We start from the raw sequence: 14,845 nt of genomic DNA, 5'->3' as shown, positions 1-14,845 counted from the left end.
TCTTGCTATTTCCCATTGTGTGAATGACAGCATAGAGCAGACTAGGCACAACTGCACAAATACATTTTTAACACTGCCAGTAAGATAAAACCTATCATGCTTCTCTTTTTTTTCCCAAGTCTTCCTCCAAAAAATGCTGCATCTCCATGAGAGGTAACCCCAGAAAGAGCTCAGCTGCCCTACTGGAGCACCAACAGCCCTGCCAGGGTCTCACAGGCTGGGGACATCATTGTTTCCCTGCAAAACCTATAGGATCCCCTTCCCAGTTTATTGCAGGTTGCCTAACTCAACATTTGGCAGCTTAAACAAAAAACATACCTTCATAAACAATGTGCAAGCAGGTCCTCGGGAGACTTCTAAGAGCATAGGCACACCACACTGCCACCAATATGGTAAAAGATTGCTCTGCTGTACTAGAAAAACAAGTTACCATCCTGCTCAGCAAGGCAAGAGCCAGTACTAATGAAGCTGGCTCAGGACAGGGTTAAAGTGGGAAATGACGTGGTAGAGAGGCTGCTGCTTAATTAAGTTTAGCAAAACTGTGGTGGGCTGGTGCCTACTTGGAAAATTCAGCTGTAAGGGTCACAGTGAGAGCTCCACACCAATTTTCCTTCCAGTTCCCAGGGGAGGCCAAGCAGGAACTGGGCAGGACATGAAGGAGAAAGGCTGAGCTTCTAGATGCTTGTAGGAGAGCATTTATTACCCCTTGCTGCTCTTTGTGAAAAAAAGCATGGTATGTAAAGTCCTTCCAGCTCTGCAAGCCCATAAAAAGTACAGGATAAATGAGTGACCTAAGAATAGGTGCTTTTCATCTGTTTTTGCTGTGCGTGTTTTAACTCTCTCTATCCCAGGCAATAGGATTTCTCTCATTTGACAAGTATATCCTGTGGATGTTGGGGCTGGGGCTGTTGCAACTGGATGTCAGCAGTAAATGGGAAGTCTTTGCAGTCATTACTGGAGCTAGATCCATAGTCTCAGCTGTGCCAATGCCATCCCATACTCTTCCAAGGATGCCTGGCATAAAACTCAGGAGCCTGAAGAGGCTTTAAACATTTAGAATCAATGACCCATCCGAAAACAGAAGTGGTTCTGTCTTTCAGAAGGTGGTGCTGAGTTATGTGGAGACTATAGGGCATAGAACTGTGGAGGAAGGTGTCCTGGTTTGAGCCAGGATGAAGCCAATTTTTCTTTTTACTGATTTTTTTTTCCTTCAGTAAGCTTTCTTGTAACTAGCAACAGTGTGTTCTGCTAGGCTGATAAGACAGTGGAATGTTTTTCTAACTACTGAGGCTTCAAGGCCGCACCTGCACTCTGCCGGCTCAGACACTATGGGGAGATCTGTGACCCCCCCGTAGGAGGCTGAGTTAGACAGACAGCAAAATTGGCCAAAGATATTCCATTCCATATATCTACGTAAGCTCAGAGGAAGGTCAGAGATCACAGAAGACAACTTCCTTCCTTTTTTTTTTTTCCCTTCTCTTCCGTCCAGGGAGGACTCTGCTCATCCATCACCATCGACCCTTAGGCTCGAGCTCTCCTGACCCCCATAACTCTCTGCTTTCTCCAGCAGCAGCTTCAGGATTCCTCAGGACTCTTCCCAGTTCATGGAAGTGCTGTGGGAGTTGCTGAGGGTGGGGGGTGGTGAGAGGCTTTTGCCTACACCTGAATCTATCTGTATATAATTGTATATATTTTCTTGTATGATTCATTAGTGTTTTAATTAAAGCTGTGTAGTTTAGTTTTCAATCCAGCCAAGTCTCTCTCTTTTTCTCTCTCTCCTTCCCTACTTGGGTTGGGGGGGAGGGGGGATCGAGAGCATTGTTGTTGGACCTGAGTCAAACGGTGACAGAAGGTGACAAAGGGGGTAGAACACTATACTACAGTGCTTTCCTCCTTCCTTATCTGGTTTTCACTTCTCACATAACCTGGGCTTTGATATTTTCCCTGAGAAGCCTTGGATCAGTCCTGTTCTGTCTCTTCAGCCTTAGGAGTTCTGCTTGCTCTCTATCAGGCCATCCAACCCCAACTGGTTTTTGTCCCCTGAGCATTCACTGGGGATTGAGCATTAACACCTCACTGGGATTGCAGCTATCTTTGATCCTGCTGTATTTAGAAGCATGTCTAATTTAGATTTGCTTTGCATGCTGTGGCACTGAATTGGGAATGGATCTCCTGGGAGCTCACTGTGAAGAAATCAGCAGCTCCCAAGTGCTCAGGGTGTCAGGGAAGACCAAGACTGTTTTGTCTTTTTATTCCTTTGTGGGAGGTGTCATAGCAAAAACTCTTCCGTGCTTTATATTATAATTATCTCCAACTGCAGCTTCACTACTTGATTTGCAGTTACTGCACCTCAGAGATGAGCTGATGCATCTACAAGATTGCTACAAGGAGCTCAACTAGCTAGGCTATACCTAGAAGCCATGGCATGCAGGCAATGTTTCCTAGACAACCACAATATGGCCTGGGGAGTACTTCTGGACCCAGAAAGACACTAAGTAATCTGCAAAACATCTGCAAAACAGAATTAGGATTTGAACTAAAGCAAAAATAATACTTAAGTATAACAAAGTCAGTTTGGGTGGGAAGTGCTGGCTTTGCAGGATACTTTGGGTCTGTGCACTGTCCTGAAGACATGCTGTGGTTATTAGGTTGTGATAATTACTCTTGCATTATTGTTGTGGTTTTAACTTAGCAGGCAGAGACCACGACTGTGAAAAACCTAAGAGACACTTAGCATGGGTAGGTTTCCAAACACAGGAACTGTTTCTGCCCTCCACAGAGATGATCAAATAGCTCTTGATGGGAAAAGGAGTGTTTTTAGCATTTTGGGCAGCTTTGTGAGAGCTGTGTTGAAGGAAAAAAAAATCCTATCCTTCACACTTGACTGAAGACACAAGCGAGCTACTTCTTGGGCACTATTTCGGCACTGTAGAAACTATGCGTAGGTCACAGCTTTCTTTAAGTCAAAGAAAAACCATTTACAGCCTCTTCGGGATGAATGTGTAAGCAGTACAAGCCAAAGCCTTTAACACTGGTGACCAGGGAGGATTTGCAAGTAAATGAAACACCTGGTGACTGCTCTAGGAAGTGAGATGTTGGGGAATAGCATTTTTTTTGGCACTCCTCCTGCAAGACCACCCCTAGGCAATAGCAGGTTTGTCTCCTACATTTTTAACACTACATTCATTATTTTGTTGTTTAGGTGTACAACACCTGCATTTTCCCTTGGAACAAGGTTTACTAAAACATGGATTAGGCAAAAAAATCCAGTCAGTGAATCCTGAAACCAGGGAAAGGTCTTCTAGGCTCACTGTCTACCTAAGGCTTTGACTAAGATCCTCTCCTGACATGTAAACCAAGGTAACACTAGTACTGTAGTTCAGAAGTTGGTCTTAAAGGGGAAATATACAGATATAACTTACTTTTCTTTTATTAAGTAGAAAAGTGAGTAAGTTAAATATTTGCAAACAGACTTTGATAAAGCTTATGTAGAATCACTCTTGCTAGAGCAAATATACTCAACCATTTAATCACTTCCCATACTAGCAGAAATGCATATCACATCTTTTGTTTGTAGGATTATCACTTTTCAAGGGACATCAATTTTGAAGTTACACAGTGGTTCAATTCCTTCTTCTCTAGTGCCCTGCCCAGCACTGATTTTCCAAAAACTTATAGGGAAAGGCAGGGGAGAGTTCCATTTTTCAATAAAAAACATTTGGTTTTTCGGAGAGCCTTCCCTGAGACCTGGCACCACCCAGTGACACAGTAGGTAGTTCTCCTTCTGCCTTTTGAAAGGAGGTCTCTTCAAAGCCTGACTAATGTATCAGAAGCCATTATAGGATTAAAGAGCTCCTAAAGAGTAAAGACTCACTTCTAGGAGATGCCCAGTAATTGTTTATTTCTAGGACTGTAAATGCTGCAGTGAAAATATACAATGCTTTCATGAGCCTCAGAGTTAGTACATCCAGAGATGTACAGAAGACTCATCCCCGAACACTGATTCAGAGAACCCACATATATTTTTGGTACAAGTGAATTCTCTGTTGAATTATTTAGCTTTCTATATGAAAAAGTCCAGATTAAGAAAAGGATGTTGCTTTGACATTGCTCTGCAGGTATGATCACGCTCATGAAATGATCTTCAATTCAGGCTTAGACTCTTCCAGGGCTCTCAGTTCATCATCCACTTCAGAACTCCAGAAAATGTCATATAAACTATATCCAAACAAAAAGGCAAGCTGGTTTAGTGAGCATCCTCCCATTAAGGAAGTAAAAAGATGCACAAATGGCAGGTATGAGAAGATCATATAACATGAAGGGCCCTGTATAGGTTGGAGTCTGGTCCAACAGCCAGAAATATGCCTTACAGCATGTCATTTGGAGGGAGGAGGACTGCTTTGCAACATGCAAATGACATTTAACCCTGGGTCACTAATAGCCCTCAGGTGCAATTCCCAGATCGCCAGTGCTCATGGCCCCCTCCCCACAGCCCCCCAGCTCCCTGAAGCTCACCACCTGCCCGGGGGAACACAAGCAGAACCACAAACATCTCTCACATTAACTGCTGCACATTGCAGCTGGGACTCCTCAAGGCTTCGCAGATCTTCCTGATGCCTTCATCTTCCAAAGAGTTGTAGCTCAGGTCCAGTTCAGTAAGGCACTGCTTGGTAGCCATGATGGTGGCAATGGTTGCACAGCAGGCTGCTGTGAGATCGCAGTTACCCAGCCTGCATGGAGAGGATAGAGAGGAGGGAAAGCCAGTGCAGTGACATATGGCTCCAGAGACCATCCCACACTCAAGCAGCAGGCAAAGACCAGAGATCCCCATTAAGCTGGCATGCTGTCAGCCGAGCTTGGTCCATGGTCTTCCCATAGAGACTGCCATCCTCACTGTGACTGCTGAACACCTAAAAGTCCTCCCTAAAGCTTAATGGTGTGTGGGTACAGGGGAAGAAAGAACCTCAAGAAGATGTTAGCAACTTCAACATCATGCATAATCTCATATTTGGTTTAAACTTATCATAAATCACCTCTAAAAGTTTCTCACTTCAGATTTGCAACCATCTCTCTAGAAAGGGCAACCAAGGCCTCTTAGCTTGGAACCAAGTAGCTTTAAGTGGTCAAGAAACACACCTTTATGGGCAGAGACTTCCAAGTTTTACTGATGCTCAACTCACTCACTGTGAGTCTCAGGCACTGGAGCACAGCTCCAGCTTCTCTCAGATGGTGTGGAGGAGACAAGCACAGAGCCCCAAGCATCATACAGGCCACAGCCACAAATGAGCCTGGTGCCCAAATGAGAAGGGAACAGGCAGATAGCAAAGGCAAGTCCCACCACAGGGGTGGAGGTGATGGTCCAGCTGGCCTCCAGCTCCTGCTGGTGAGGATGGACCAGCTCTTGTGCTGGCACCCACAGAGACTATGGGAAGCAGAAGGCAACTGATGAATCCAGTCAGGCTTTGCATTGTGACTGGCAGGCATGGGAATCAACACACCAGACCTGGACCAGCAGTTACTCCATCTCAGTGTCCCACCTGAGAGAGGCCCTGTGGATGAGTTCAGAGAAGCACATGGGAAGGACTACAGTGAGCTGCTCACAAAACAAATCAAGATCTCTTCAGCCTCCCCACTTTTCTTTAGATCCTGAAGGTACACTGCATTGTGAACTTTCCATTCTGTACCTAGGAGAGAACTGTTGGACAGCTAGGAATGCACCATCACATGGGTGTACAGCCTGTACTTGAAAGAGACCATGAGTGACAGGATACACGGAAGCACTTGTGGCTTCCTCAGACTTTTTAGTGGACTAATTAAATAACAGTTTGTGGTGCGAATTGTCTCACGCGAGCAGAAAAAATATCATGCTACCATCTATTTCTTTCTTCTTCTCTCTGCATGTCTTTCTTTGAAGGGTAATACAGCAAGAAAGAAGACTTCTCAGGGTGCATCTTACCATAGGGACTGGATGTTGCAGTTAGGATGCAGTAGCCCTTCACACATGAGTTCAACGCCTGCATCTCCCAACTTGTTCTCACCCATATGCAGTATTTTCAAGTGCTTGTTCACACTGAGAGCAGAACTGACAGCCTTGCAGCAAGCAGTCGTGAGTCCACACTCCCTAATCCTGCAAAGGAAAAGTGACATGAGATCTAGATGAGAAATCTAGAGAGCATCAGGCAGCTTTCACTTCTTCACATTTGCTTCACAGGAGCCTGGACAGTGGGAACACATAACAACTGTACTCCTATCAATACCCCATCTGCTCAATCCTTTCTATGCAGCACTTCTCCCACTCTTTATATTTGGGATGTCTGTCTCAGAGTGTGCACTTAGGAAAGACATCTGCCCATAAAGCACAGGAATGATCAGTGATGAAGCATGCTGCTGTTACAGTCACTCTCAGCTCCACCGTGCACTCCTGAAGCACCTCATCAACTCCCAAGCCACCAGGGCAGGGGAAGAACCCAGCAGGGGGCAGGAAATGAGCTTACGATGTAGGAAAGTTCAAGTGCTGCTTGAACTTGCAAGTTCTATGTGAAAGAACAATTTTCCTCTCCTGGCCATACAACAGACCATCCTAAGATAAGAGGTAACACTCTCAGCAGATAGGATGCTGAGAATGGTTTATATCATTAGAGCCTTCTTTTGACTTATCAGTGACAGAGCTTGAATCCAGTGGAGAATCTGAGATACACTATCACAGCACTTGTTTTGCTATTACAGGAGGCCTTTCAAACTTCAAAAGTCTATTAGCTGCCATCTGTTGCATGATAAAATATATTAGCCAAAAGCTCTGTAAGCTTAGTCTCCTATTGTTTATAACAGGATTACTATGGGGCTGATCTTCAAAGTGTCTATAACTTCAGAAATATAAATTTCTTTATTCCTTTAGGTAACAACTATCACGAGTTGTTCTTGGAACCACTGCATCTGGGTAACTATCTGATGGGCACTGCTTCACCTACATCTTTCTTCAGTGAAGTCTCTGAAGAAGGCAATGGGTATGTGAAGCTTCACAGCAGCTTACCATAGCTCCTGGAGTTTAGATTTGGGATCCTTGAGTGCCTGACACAGCATTTCCATCCCTGAGTCTTTCAGGTTGTTGTCTATCAGACTGATCTCTGTGAGGGTCTCTTTTGTACTGATGAGTCTGGAGAGATTCTTACAGCTAGCACTTGTGAGATCACAGTCCCATAACCTGCAGGGAAGAACAGAATATTATTTTCCCCTCAAAAATGACTTAAATTAGAAAACAGAGTAATATTTTAGTATTCTGAATTTCCGTTTACATCATCTCATTTTCTTCTATCCTTTGCAAAACCCATTCATGGTTACCCACTCATCATAGCACACAGCCTTCTCCTTACTTTCCATCATTTGCACCAAAAGCTCTCTTTGTAACACAAAAACACGAACATACAATTCTAGTACACAGATAAATCAACATGAAGCCAAGACAATAGCAACACAGATTTCCATTCACCCTCTGCCCAGAATTTGATCCAAGTGATGTCAGTGCAGTTCTGCTCATTTATGCTGTGCTCCAGTTTTGAGAAGGAACAAACTAGCAGCAGAGGCACTCGTGTTTCACTAGGGGATGTAATTGACAAATTTTCCACACAGGACCAAACCAGCAGCACAAAGCAGAGAGCTGCAAGAAGGACTTACATAACCTCTGCCTGCCCTTACCAGAGCTTCTGGATTCTGCAGTTAGGATGCATCAGTCCTTGGCACAGCAGAGCCAGACCAGAATCTCCAATCTTGTTATCCCCCACAGAGAGATCTATCAGTGATGACTTGTTACTGAGAAGAGTGCTGATCTCCCAACAGCTATTGCTGGTTATGCCACAGTTCTCCAGGCTGAGGAAAAAGCACAGTTGGAGTTCTTGCTCCAGGTCTGCTGTGTTAAGATACACCCCAGCACCCTCCGTTCTGACTGAGAAGTGGCTATGAGCTGGTTCCTTGCTGCAAATCAGTGCAGCTCAGCTGCGTATTGCTAGACCCTGCAAGGCTCAGATGATACAGGTATCCTAGTCAAGCTCTGGGTGAGGCAACACATTGCTGCCACACTCCACAAGGTTGCAGGGCACTTTTACTTTGACCCAGCCATTCACATCCATTAATGCGAAGAATGTTCTTGTCAAACTCCCCCTTCATATTGACTGTCCTTTTTAAGAGGAACCTTTGCCTGTATCACACAGCGAGTCCCTGGCATTCAACCCCAACTGAAGCACAGATGCAAGATAAACTGAATTGTGCTTCTCCACTAAACCCATTCAGGGGCTTTACCCCAAATACACGGTCAAATCCAGTATCAATGTTTTGAAGCAAAAGAGGGTTCTGAATAAATATACTAAAGATGGCTGGTAATTCAGGGGTAAGAACTGGAGTGACTAACGGCAATTGCTCCTCTGCTCTCAGATACCGGCAAGCAGTCAGACCTTGTAATTGCAGTTTTAACCTGGGATACATAACCTCACTGTACCAACAGGTCCAATAGCAAGCTCAGAATCACATGCTAAAAATAAGGTCTAAACCCCCCAAAACTGAAAGCCCCACACATATATTTACAGTTTCCAGTTACAGAAATCTGAGCAAAAAAATTTCAAGCATTTGTGACAATAATCTTTCCTGTTTTATGGACAGTATGACTAGCAACAGAACTACTTCCAGTTAGAGATGACCAGCTCTTCCTTACTGTAGTAACTCTAGGTTGCAGCTTGCCTCCACCAGTCCCTGACACAGCTGCTTTACAGCTGTATCTCCCAGCGTGTTGTTACTCAGACTCAGCTCCTTCATGGTGGGCTTGCTTTGCAGGGCAGCATTGAGAGCTTCCACAACATCAGCTGTGAGTTCACAATACTCCAGCCTACGAGAAAGAAGTAGTCCAGGGGAAAAACAACTGTCTTCACCATGTCCTGCTACCTGCAAGACATCAGCTAGGCAAAATGTGTTAGGCAGGGCAAAAAACAAACCAACATGAGTTGAGACCAGGTAACACATGAAAAGAGACATAATGGTAAGAGCTATTAACAGCATCTCCTGCCTATTTCAGGAAGCAATAATTCTTAAACTAGATCCCAGGGGACCCTAACAAGACTAATTCCCACCCCATTTTTACACTAGCCCTCAATTAAACCAATGCACAGGCTACCTTGGAATATATGACTGAGTTTTGCATTGCAGCACACCACGCAGCCTCATCACCAAGCCTTCCCAGGAGAAGCTCAGGGCTGTGAATAGACCTGGGTTCCACTCAATTGTATAACAAGGACCAAGTGCAGCAGAATCAGGCCTCCTCTGGCCATCTGAGAGGTCCTGCATTAGCAGTCGCCACTGCCAGAAGGGCTAAACAAAGCCTATGGGAACAGACGCCCAGCTCTTACAAACCCATGAGACCTACCAGCATGAATAAGCATGACACAATTTCAGATAAAACAGAAAGAAATCCACATCTGGCAACAAACTCCCGCTTAGCTCATGGGAAAAACAAGCATGACCTGTCTGATGACAAAAAAACCCAGTGACTACTTACTGCAGCTTCTGCAGCTTACAGTTGGGGTTCATCATCCCTTGACAAAGCATCTTCACTCCAGCAGTTCCAAGTTTGTTATCACCTACATGCAGCTCTGTCAAGGATGGCTGTACACTGAGGACAGAGCGGAGAATCTCACAGCTGGCACTTGTTAGGTTGCAGTTTTGCAGCCTAAAGGAGAGAGACAACTGGGGTGAGGACATGCACCCCCAGAATTACAGAGACTCTTCTCAGAGAAGTGCACCTGCTGATATTTGAGCTTGGAAAGGATACTGACATGATATCATGATAGTGACAGTGCAGAACCCTCTAGAAAGCAGTATGTCCAGGTTAGAACTACTATTTTACAGATGTGTAAAAATATTTTATCAGCTAGTATTACACCTGTAGCACAGACAGTAGCTCACATACTTCCTTCAGTGCAATGACTCATATAGGATCACTAGCAGAAGAAGGATTCACCCTACATTAAGTATCACTGCGACTGCTTTATAGAAGTGTTCTAATCATATGAGTTTTATCCCAGAGATAAAGCAATCATTTCTTGCCCCCTTTAGGAATGTGATCCAGAGTAGCTAAAAGTAAAAATTGTCATTCAACTTGTCTTAAATCCCTGGATATTACTTAGAAGTTTAATGGTATACTATAAGAAAGATCTATGAAGATGATCCTTCAGCACTCAGGTTAGGAGAAGCAGCACAGTAACTGCACCGTTATTGCTATGGGGTGTTGGGAGTTATCAGACAAGACTTTCTGGCAACAGAGAGGCGTTGTGCATGGTGGTACAAAGTTTGACTAGGTTTCATTGCTCTTTTATTCTCTAAGGCACCTTACCAAAGTCCCAAAAATGGACAATTATGCTTCTGCAGTACTGAAACAGCCTAATCCAGGCTGTTATTTGAGCATATGGAACACTCTGAAGCTTAGAAAAAACTCTCTGAAAAATTACTTGTGGTAGTTTCCCAGTACAGCACCACAGTGAATTTCTTAAGACCCATCAGAGAGCTGCAGCTTGAGTAGCTTCACAGTCAACTTTCCCTCTATTTGTCAGTGAGTCCTCATGGCAGGGGGCACAGGGACTTTGAAGCAGGCATATCTGATATAAAAGGCAAATTATTTTTACAAGGTAGAGGCCAGGATCTTCATGACACACCTCTGGAGCTGGAAGACTCCAGTACCCTGCAGAAGAGATGCTGGACAGAAGAGGTAGCATCTCTTTTAGGGTCACTGGTAGGAGCAGGAGCAGCAGCCACTGGCTTTGACTAAAGCTTCTGTGCCATGGTTGCTGAGGGAAACCCAGTAATGCTATAATGTGGTGCTGATGCCCCTGCAAAACATGCTGTCTTGAACTGAGCTGGCCCTGTCCAACTGAGAAGACAACGCTTGAGGCAGAGCCAGTCTGGTAGAGTGCAGAAAGACTAACAGCTCTTGCAACATCAGAGCTCACAAGAACTCTTTCGCTTGGCTTCTAGAGAAAGGAGTGAGCAAACTGGACCAGACACTAAATGCTGTACTTGTAACTGTCAGAAGAGCTCTCTGAAGAATGCATTTGTGAAAATGTCAGGTATGTGCTAATGACAGATTAGGGCCTTCCATGGTCATCCTTTTGTTTAAACTGGCCTAAACAGATAATCCAACTGCCTAGGCCAGGGGAAGATGTGCTACCTCTTCTAAAGAAAGTCTCCAGAAAGCCTTTGCTTGGCTGGAAAAACTCTACCTGTCCTTCCCTAAGTGCTGGAACACAGACTGCTGATCTGGAATCTTCCAATAAGTATAATACTTTGATAAAAACCCTTGGAGTTTTCCAGCCATCTGACCTAGGTAATTGCTGAGATGAACTGTCATGGCTCTTTACTGCTATCACATACTGATTTGCCTCTCGACTTCACCTGCAGCAGACTGCAAGCAACATGATCAACAGGGCTTTACCATAACTTCTGTAGGTTACAGGTTGGCATCAGCAATCCTTTACACAGGTATTCAATGCCTGCATCTCCCAGCTCGTTGTTGTTCAGCTTCAGGTCTGTGAGAAATGGGTTTGTATTGATGATAGAGGAGAGATCCTTGCAGTTACTGCTGGAGAGATTGCAGTCATCTAGCCTGAAAGAGGGAGAAGGAGCACTTTAGTCAGGATTATACTGTTCTCCCTGGCTGGAGCACTTCCTGTGAAAGCAAAGTGGATGATTTAGTCCTCTGCAGCCCTGGTACACCTCCATAAGTACATGTGTGACCTGTTGGGTAATGCACAAACCAAGAAATGCTCTCTCTCTAGGGCTGCAGTACAAGAAGGGCTGGATGGCAGATCCTTAAGCCACAGACCTCCTCCGTGATGTGTGGAAGAGGGCACGAGTCAAGCCATGCCCCCAGCAGGCCTTCAGCTGGAGGATTCATCTTCATTTAAACATTGATAGCAACAAACTGCCTGGTGTCTGAAGCCACATCTAACCAGAGGCAAGCTCATAGGCTTTCAATCTCATTCTACACTAAGACAAGCCAGGCTGGGTCTTCAGCCAGCCCCAGAGACACTCATGAGCAGTTTGGTCTCATGTAGGTGAGTCACGCCAGTCTGCACCATCTGTCTCCAGCATGACTCCCAGTATTGTGAGTTTGCAGTGTGGCAGTGACTTCTCCCACTGGACATTAGAATTTTTCTACTTGTTGCTAAATTGATGGGAGAAGCTAAATTGGAAGGAGAGATAAGGAAAGGATTGGGAGCTCAGGACGGGTAGGGAGGTATACAGAAAGGCAGAAAAGACATGGGGCAAAAAGAAAATGCCATGAAGAACCCCTACAGCCCCAGGCACTGCCACACTAGGACTGCCAAAACTTGCCTGGTTATTCCTCCTTAGACAATACTATGAAAACGTGAGGCTCTAGTAGGCTTCTCCTTTCCTGTGTCTGGCAAGGACAGCTGGCTCCCAACGAGATCATCTTCAATACTGATCACCAATCCCTGCCACAGCCATTCTCATTCACTATGTTTTGAGCAGCACAGCCTCTGCCCAGGAGCCAGCCACCCCACTGCCTTCAGACATCCAAGGCAGATTGATGGATGTCTTCTATCTGGACTGCTGCAAGGCCTTTGACATAGTCCCCCACAACATCCTCTTCTCTAAGTTGGAGAGATATAGGTTCGATGGATGGACTGTTCAGTGGATAAGGAATTGACTGGATGGTCACATCCAGAGAGTAGTGGTCAATGGCTCAATGCCCACGTGGAAAATGGTGACAAGTGGTATCCCTCAGGGATCTCTAATGGGACCAGTGCTGCTTAATACCTTCAATAATGATATTGACAGTAGCACTGAGAGCACCCTCAATGAATTTGCCAATGACACCAAGCTGGGTGGTGAGTTCGATACCCCAAAGGGACAGGATGCCATCCAGAGGGAGCTGGACAAGCTGGAGAAGTGGGCCCAGGTGAGCCTCATGAGGTTCAAAAAGGCCAAGTGCAGGGTCCTGCACCTGTGCCAGGGCAACCAGAGATATTAATACAGACTGGAGGAAGACATGCTAGAGAGCAGGCCTGTGGAAAAAAAACCTGAGGGTACTAGTGTTTGAAAAGCTAGACACGAGCCACCAATGTGCAACTGCAGCCCAGAAGGCCAACCACATCCTGGGCTGCATCAAAAGAAGTGTGGTCAGCAGATTGAAGAGAGGTGATGTCCCCTCTGTGGAGGTGTTCAAGGCCAGGTTGGACAGGCCTTTCTGCAACTTGGTCTAGTGGAAAGTGTCCCTGCCCTTGCAGGGAGGTTGGAACTGGATGATCTTCTAGATCCCTTCCAAACAAAACCATTCTATGATTCTGCCTCTCTCTTCACTCCTGGTGAGACCTCACCTTGAGTGCTGCATCCAGCTCTGGAGCCCCCAACACAACAAGGATGTGGACCTGTTGGAGCATGTCCAAAGGAAGGCAACAAAAATGATCTGAGGGCTGGAGCACCTCTCTTATGAAGACAGGCTGAGAATGTTAGAGTTGTTCAGCCCAAAGAAAAGTCTCCAGGGGTGACTTTCCAATACCTGAAAGGGCCCATAAGAAGGCTGGGGAAGACTAGGGCGTGTCATGACAGGACAAGTGATCATGGTTTTAAGGTAGAAAAGGGTAGATTTAGGCTGGACATTAGGAAAAAGTTATTTGAGGGTGGTTGAATCACTGGAAAAGGTTGCCTAGAGAGGTGGAGGCCCCAATCCTGGAGACATTCAAGGTCAGGCTTGATGGGGCTCTGAGCAATCTGTTCTAGTTGGAGATGTCCCTGCTTATTGTAAGGAGGTTGGACTGGATGACTTTTAGACGTCCCTTCCAACCCAATACATTTTAAGATTCTATGACTTTGAAAAGCCAAGGTCAGGCCCATGAAGCTTGCCTGCAAAAAGCTCCTTTGCAAAACAAAAGCAAGTCATCTTCAACCTGTCTGACTTCTTTCAAGTCATTGCTGGCTTGATGCAGCCTGTCTTCTACAGCCCATGAAAGATGATGCCTGTCTGTCTGAACTGCTAACCAGAAGAGAGGGAAGAGTTCAGAAGCAAGTATTCTGAACTTAATCCTACAGCTTACACTCCAGGAGAAGGTTCCCTCACACTGGTTTGCCCAACACACAAGGCATGTACTTTTGAAGGCCAAGTGAAGATAACAAGTTAATGGCATGTGGCTTGTGCATGAGTATTTAGGCTACTCGACATCTGACCTGGAGCCTGGAGAGTGTGCAACCTAATAAGCTGAAAGCTTTCTTACCTTGAGGGAGAAAGACAGAACTACCAAAACAGAGGTGAAATGTTTAGATAACCACATTACCATACATGCCAAGGCAGCATTACTTCTTACCGATGGATGCTTATCTAAGCTACAGGTTAACAGTTCTGAAGCTGAAAAACAACAAAGAGAAATGCAACAGTTCTCAGAAGAGATGATCTGCAACTACCAGTTACTACCTGATGGTTTTGCACGATTTCATTGTGGACACCAGTTCAGCCCATCTAGATGGGCTCATCTCCTCGCACTGGATGTCAAGCTCCATTTTGACAGCCTGGATAAGATCTGGAAAAAAAAAAAAAAAAAAAAAAGTTTTATTTTAAACTCAGCCACAAACTATGGCATGCAAAGAGGACAGGCTGTGTTTTTACAACACCAGTCTGCTGCAAGCACCAGTACAGGCCAGCAGCATCACAGTGGGTTTGCCTGGGACCTGGCCTCCTCCTCCAAAAAAACCCCACTGACGTTTCACCTCTCTCAGGACAAAAAAGCTAAGCCCTGCACCTTCCTGCAAGCTAAGAGGGAATCCTGCTTCGGGTTCCGTATCTCCGAGCACC

At 45.3% G+C, this 14,845-nt stretch overlaps 1 protein-coding gene across 1 annotated transcript; it reads right to left on the bottom strand.

The window, feature by feature from the left end:
* Window positions 1-4,130: 4,130 nt before the first annotated feature.
* On the bottom strand, window positions 4,131-14,569 carry RNH1 (ribonuclease/angiogenin inhibitor 1). Its single transcript, XM_009996424.1, has 9 exons — window positions 14,468-14,569; window positions 11,468-11,638; window positions 9,539-9,709; window positions 8,702-8,872; window positions 7,693-7,863; window positions 7,031-7,201; window positions 5,957-6,127; window positions 4,560-4,730; window positions 4,131-4,218 (listed from the first exon to the last, which is right to left on the bottom strand). The coding sequence occupies exons 1-9, from the start codon at window positions 14,551-14,553 to the stop codon at window positions 4,131-4,133; spliced, it is 1,371 nt and encodes a 456-aa protein (XP_009994726.1). The 5' UTR covers window positions 14,554-14,569.
* Between the last annotated feature and the right edge of the window lie 276 nt (window positions 14,570-14,845).

The sequence above is a fragment of the Chaetura pelagica genome, unplaced genomic scaffold (assembly GCF_000747805.2).
Source record: "Chaetura pelagica isolate M959 unplaced genomic scaffold, ChaPel_1.0 scaffold74, whole genome shotgun sequence".
Lineage (NCBI taxonomy): Eukaryota > Metazoa > Chordata > Aves > Apodiformes > Apodidae > Chaetura > Chaetura pelagica.
This window is presented reverse-complemented; position numbering and strand designations above follow the sequence as displayed.

What these genes read in the sequence shown, in the direction of transcription:
- RNH1 (XM_009996424.1), bottom strand. Translation starts at nt 14,553, where the DNA reads ATGGAGCTTGACATCCAGTGCGAGGAGATGAGCCCATCTAGATGGGCT. An exon ending in TGTAACCTACAGAAGTTATG is followed by an intron (nt 9,710 to 11,467) that starts GTAAAGCCCTGT and finishes TCTCTCCTTTAG; the next exon opens with GCTGCAAAACTGCAACCTAA. An exon ending in TGCAACCTAGAGTTACTACA is followed by an intron (nt 7,864 to 8,701) that starts GTAAGGAAGAGC and finishes CTTTTTCCTCAG; the next exon opens with CCTGGAGAACTGTGGCATAA.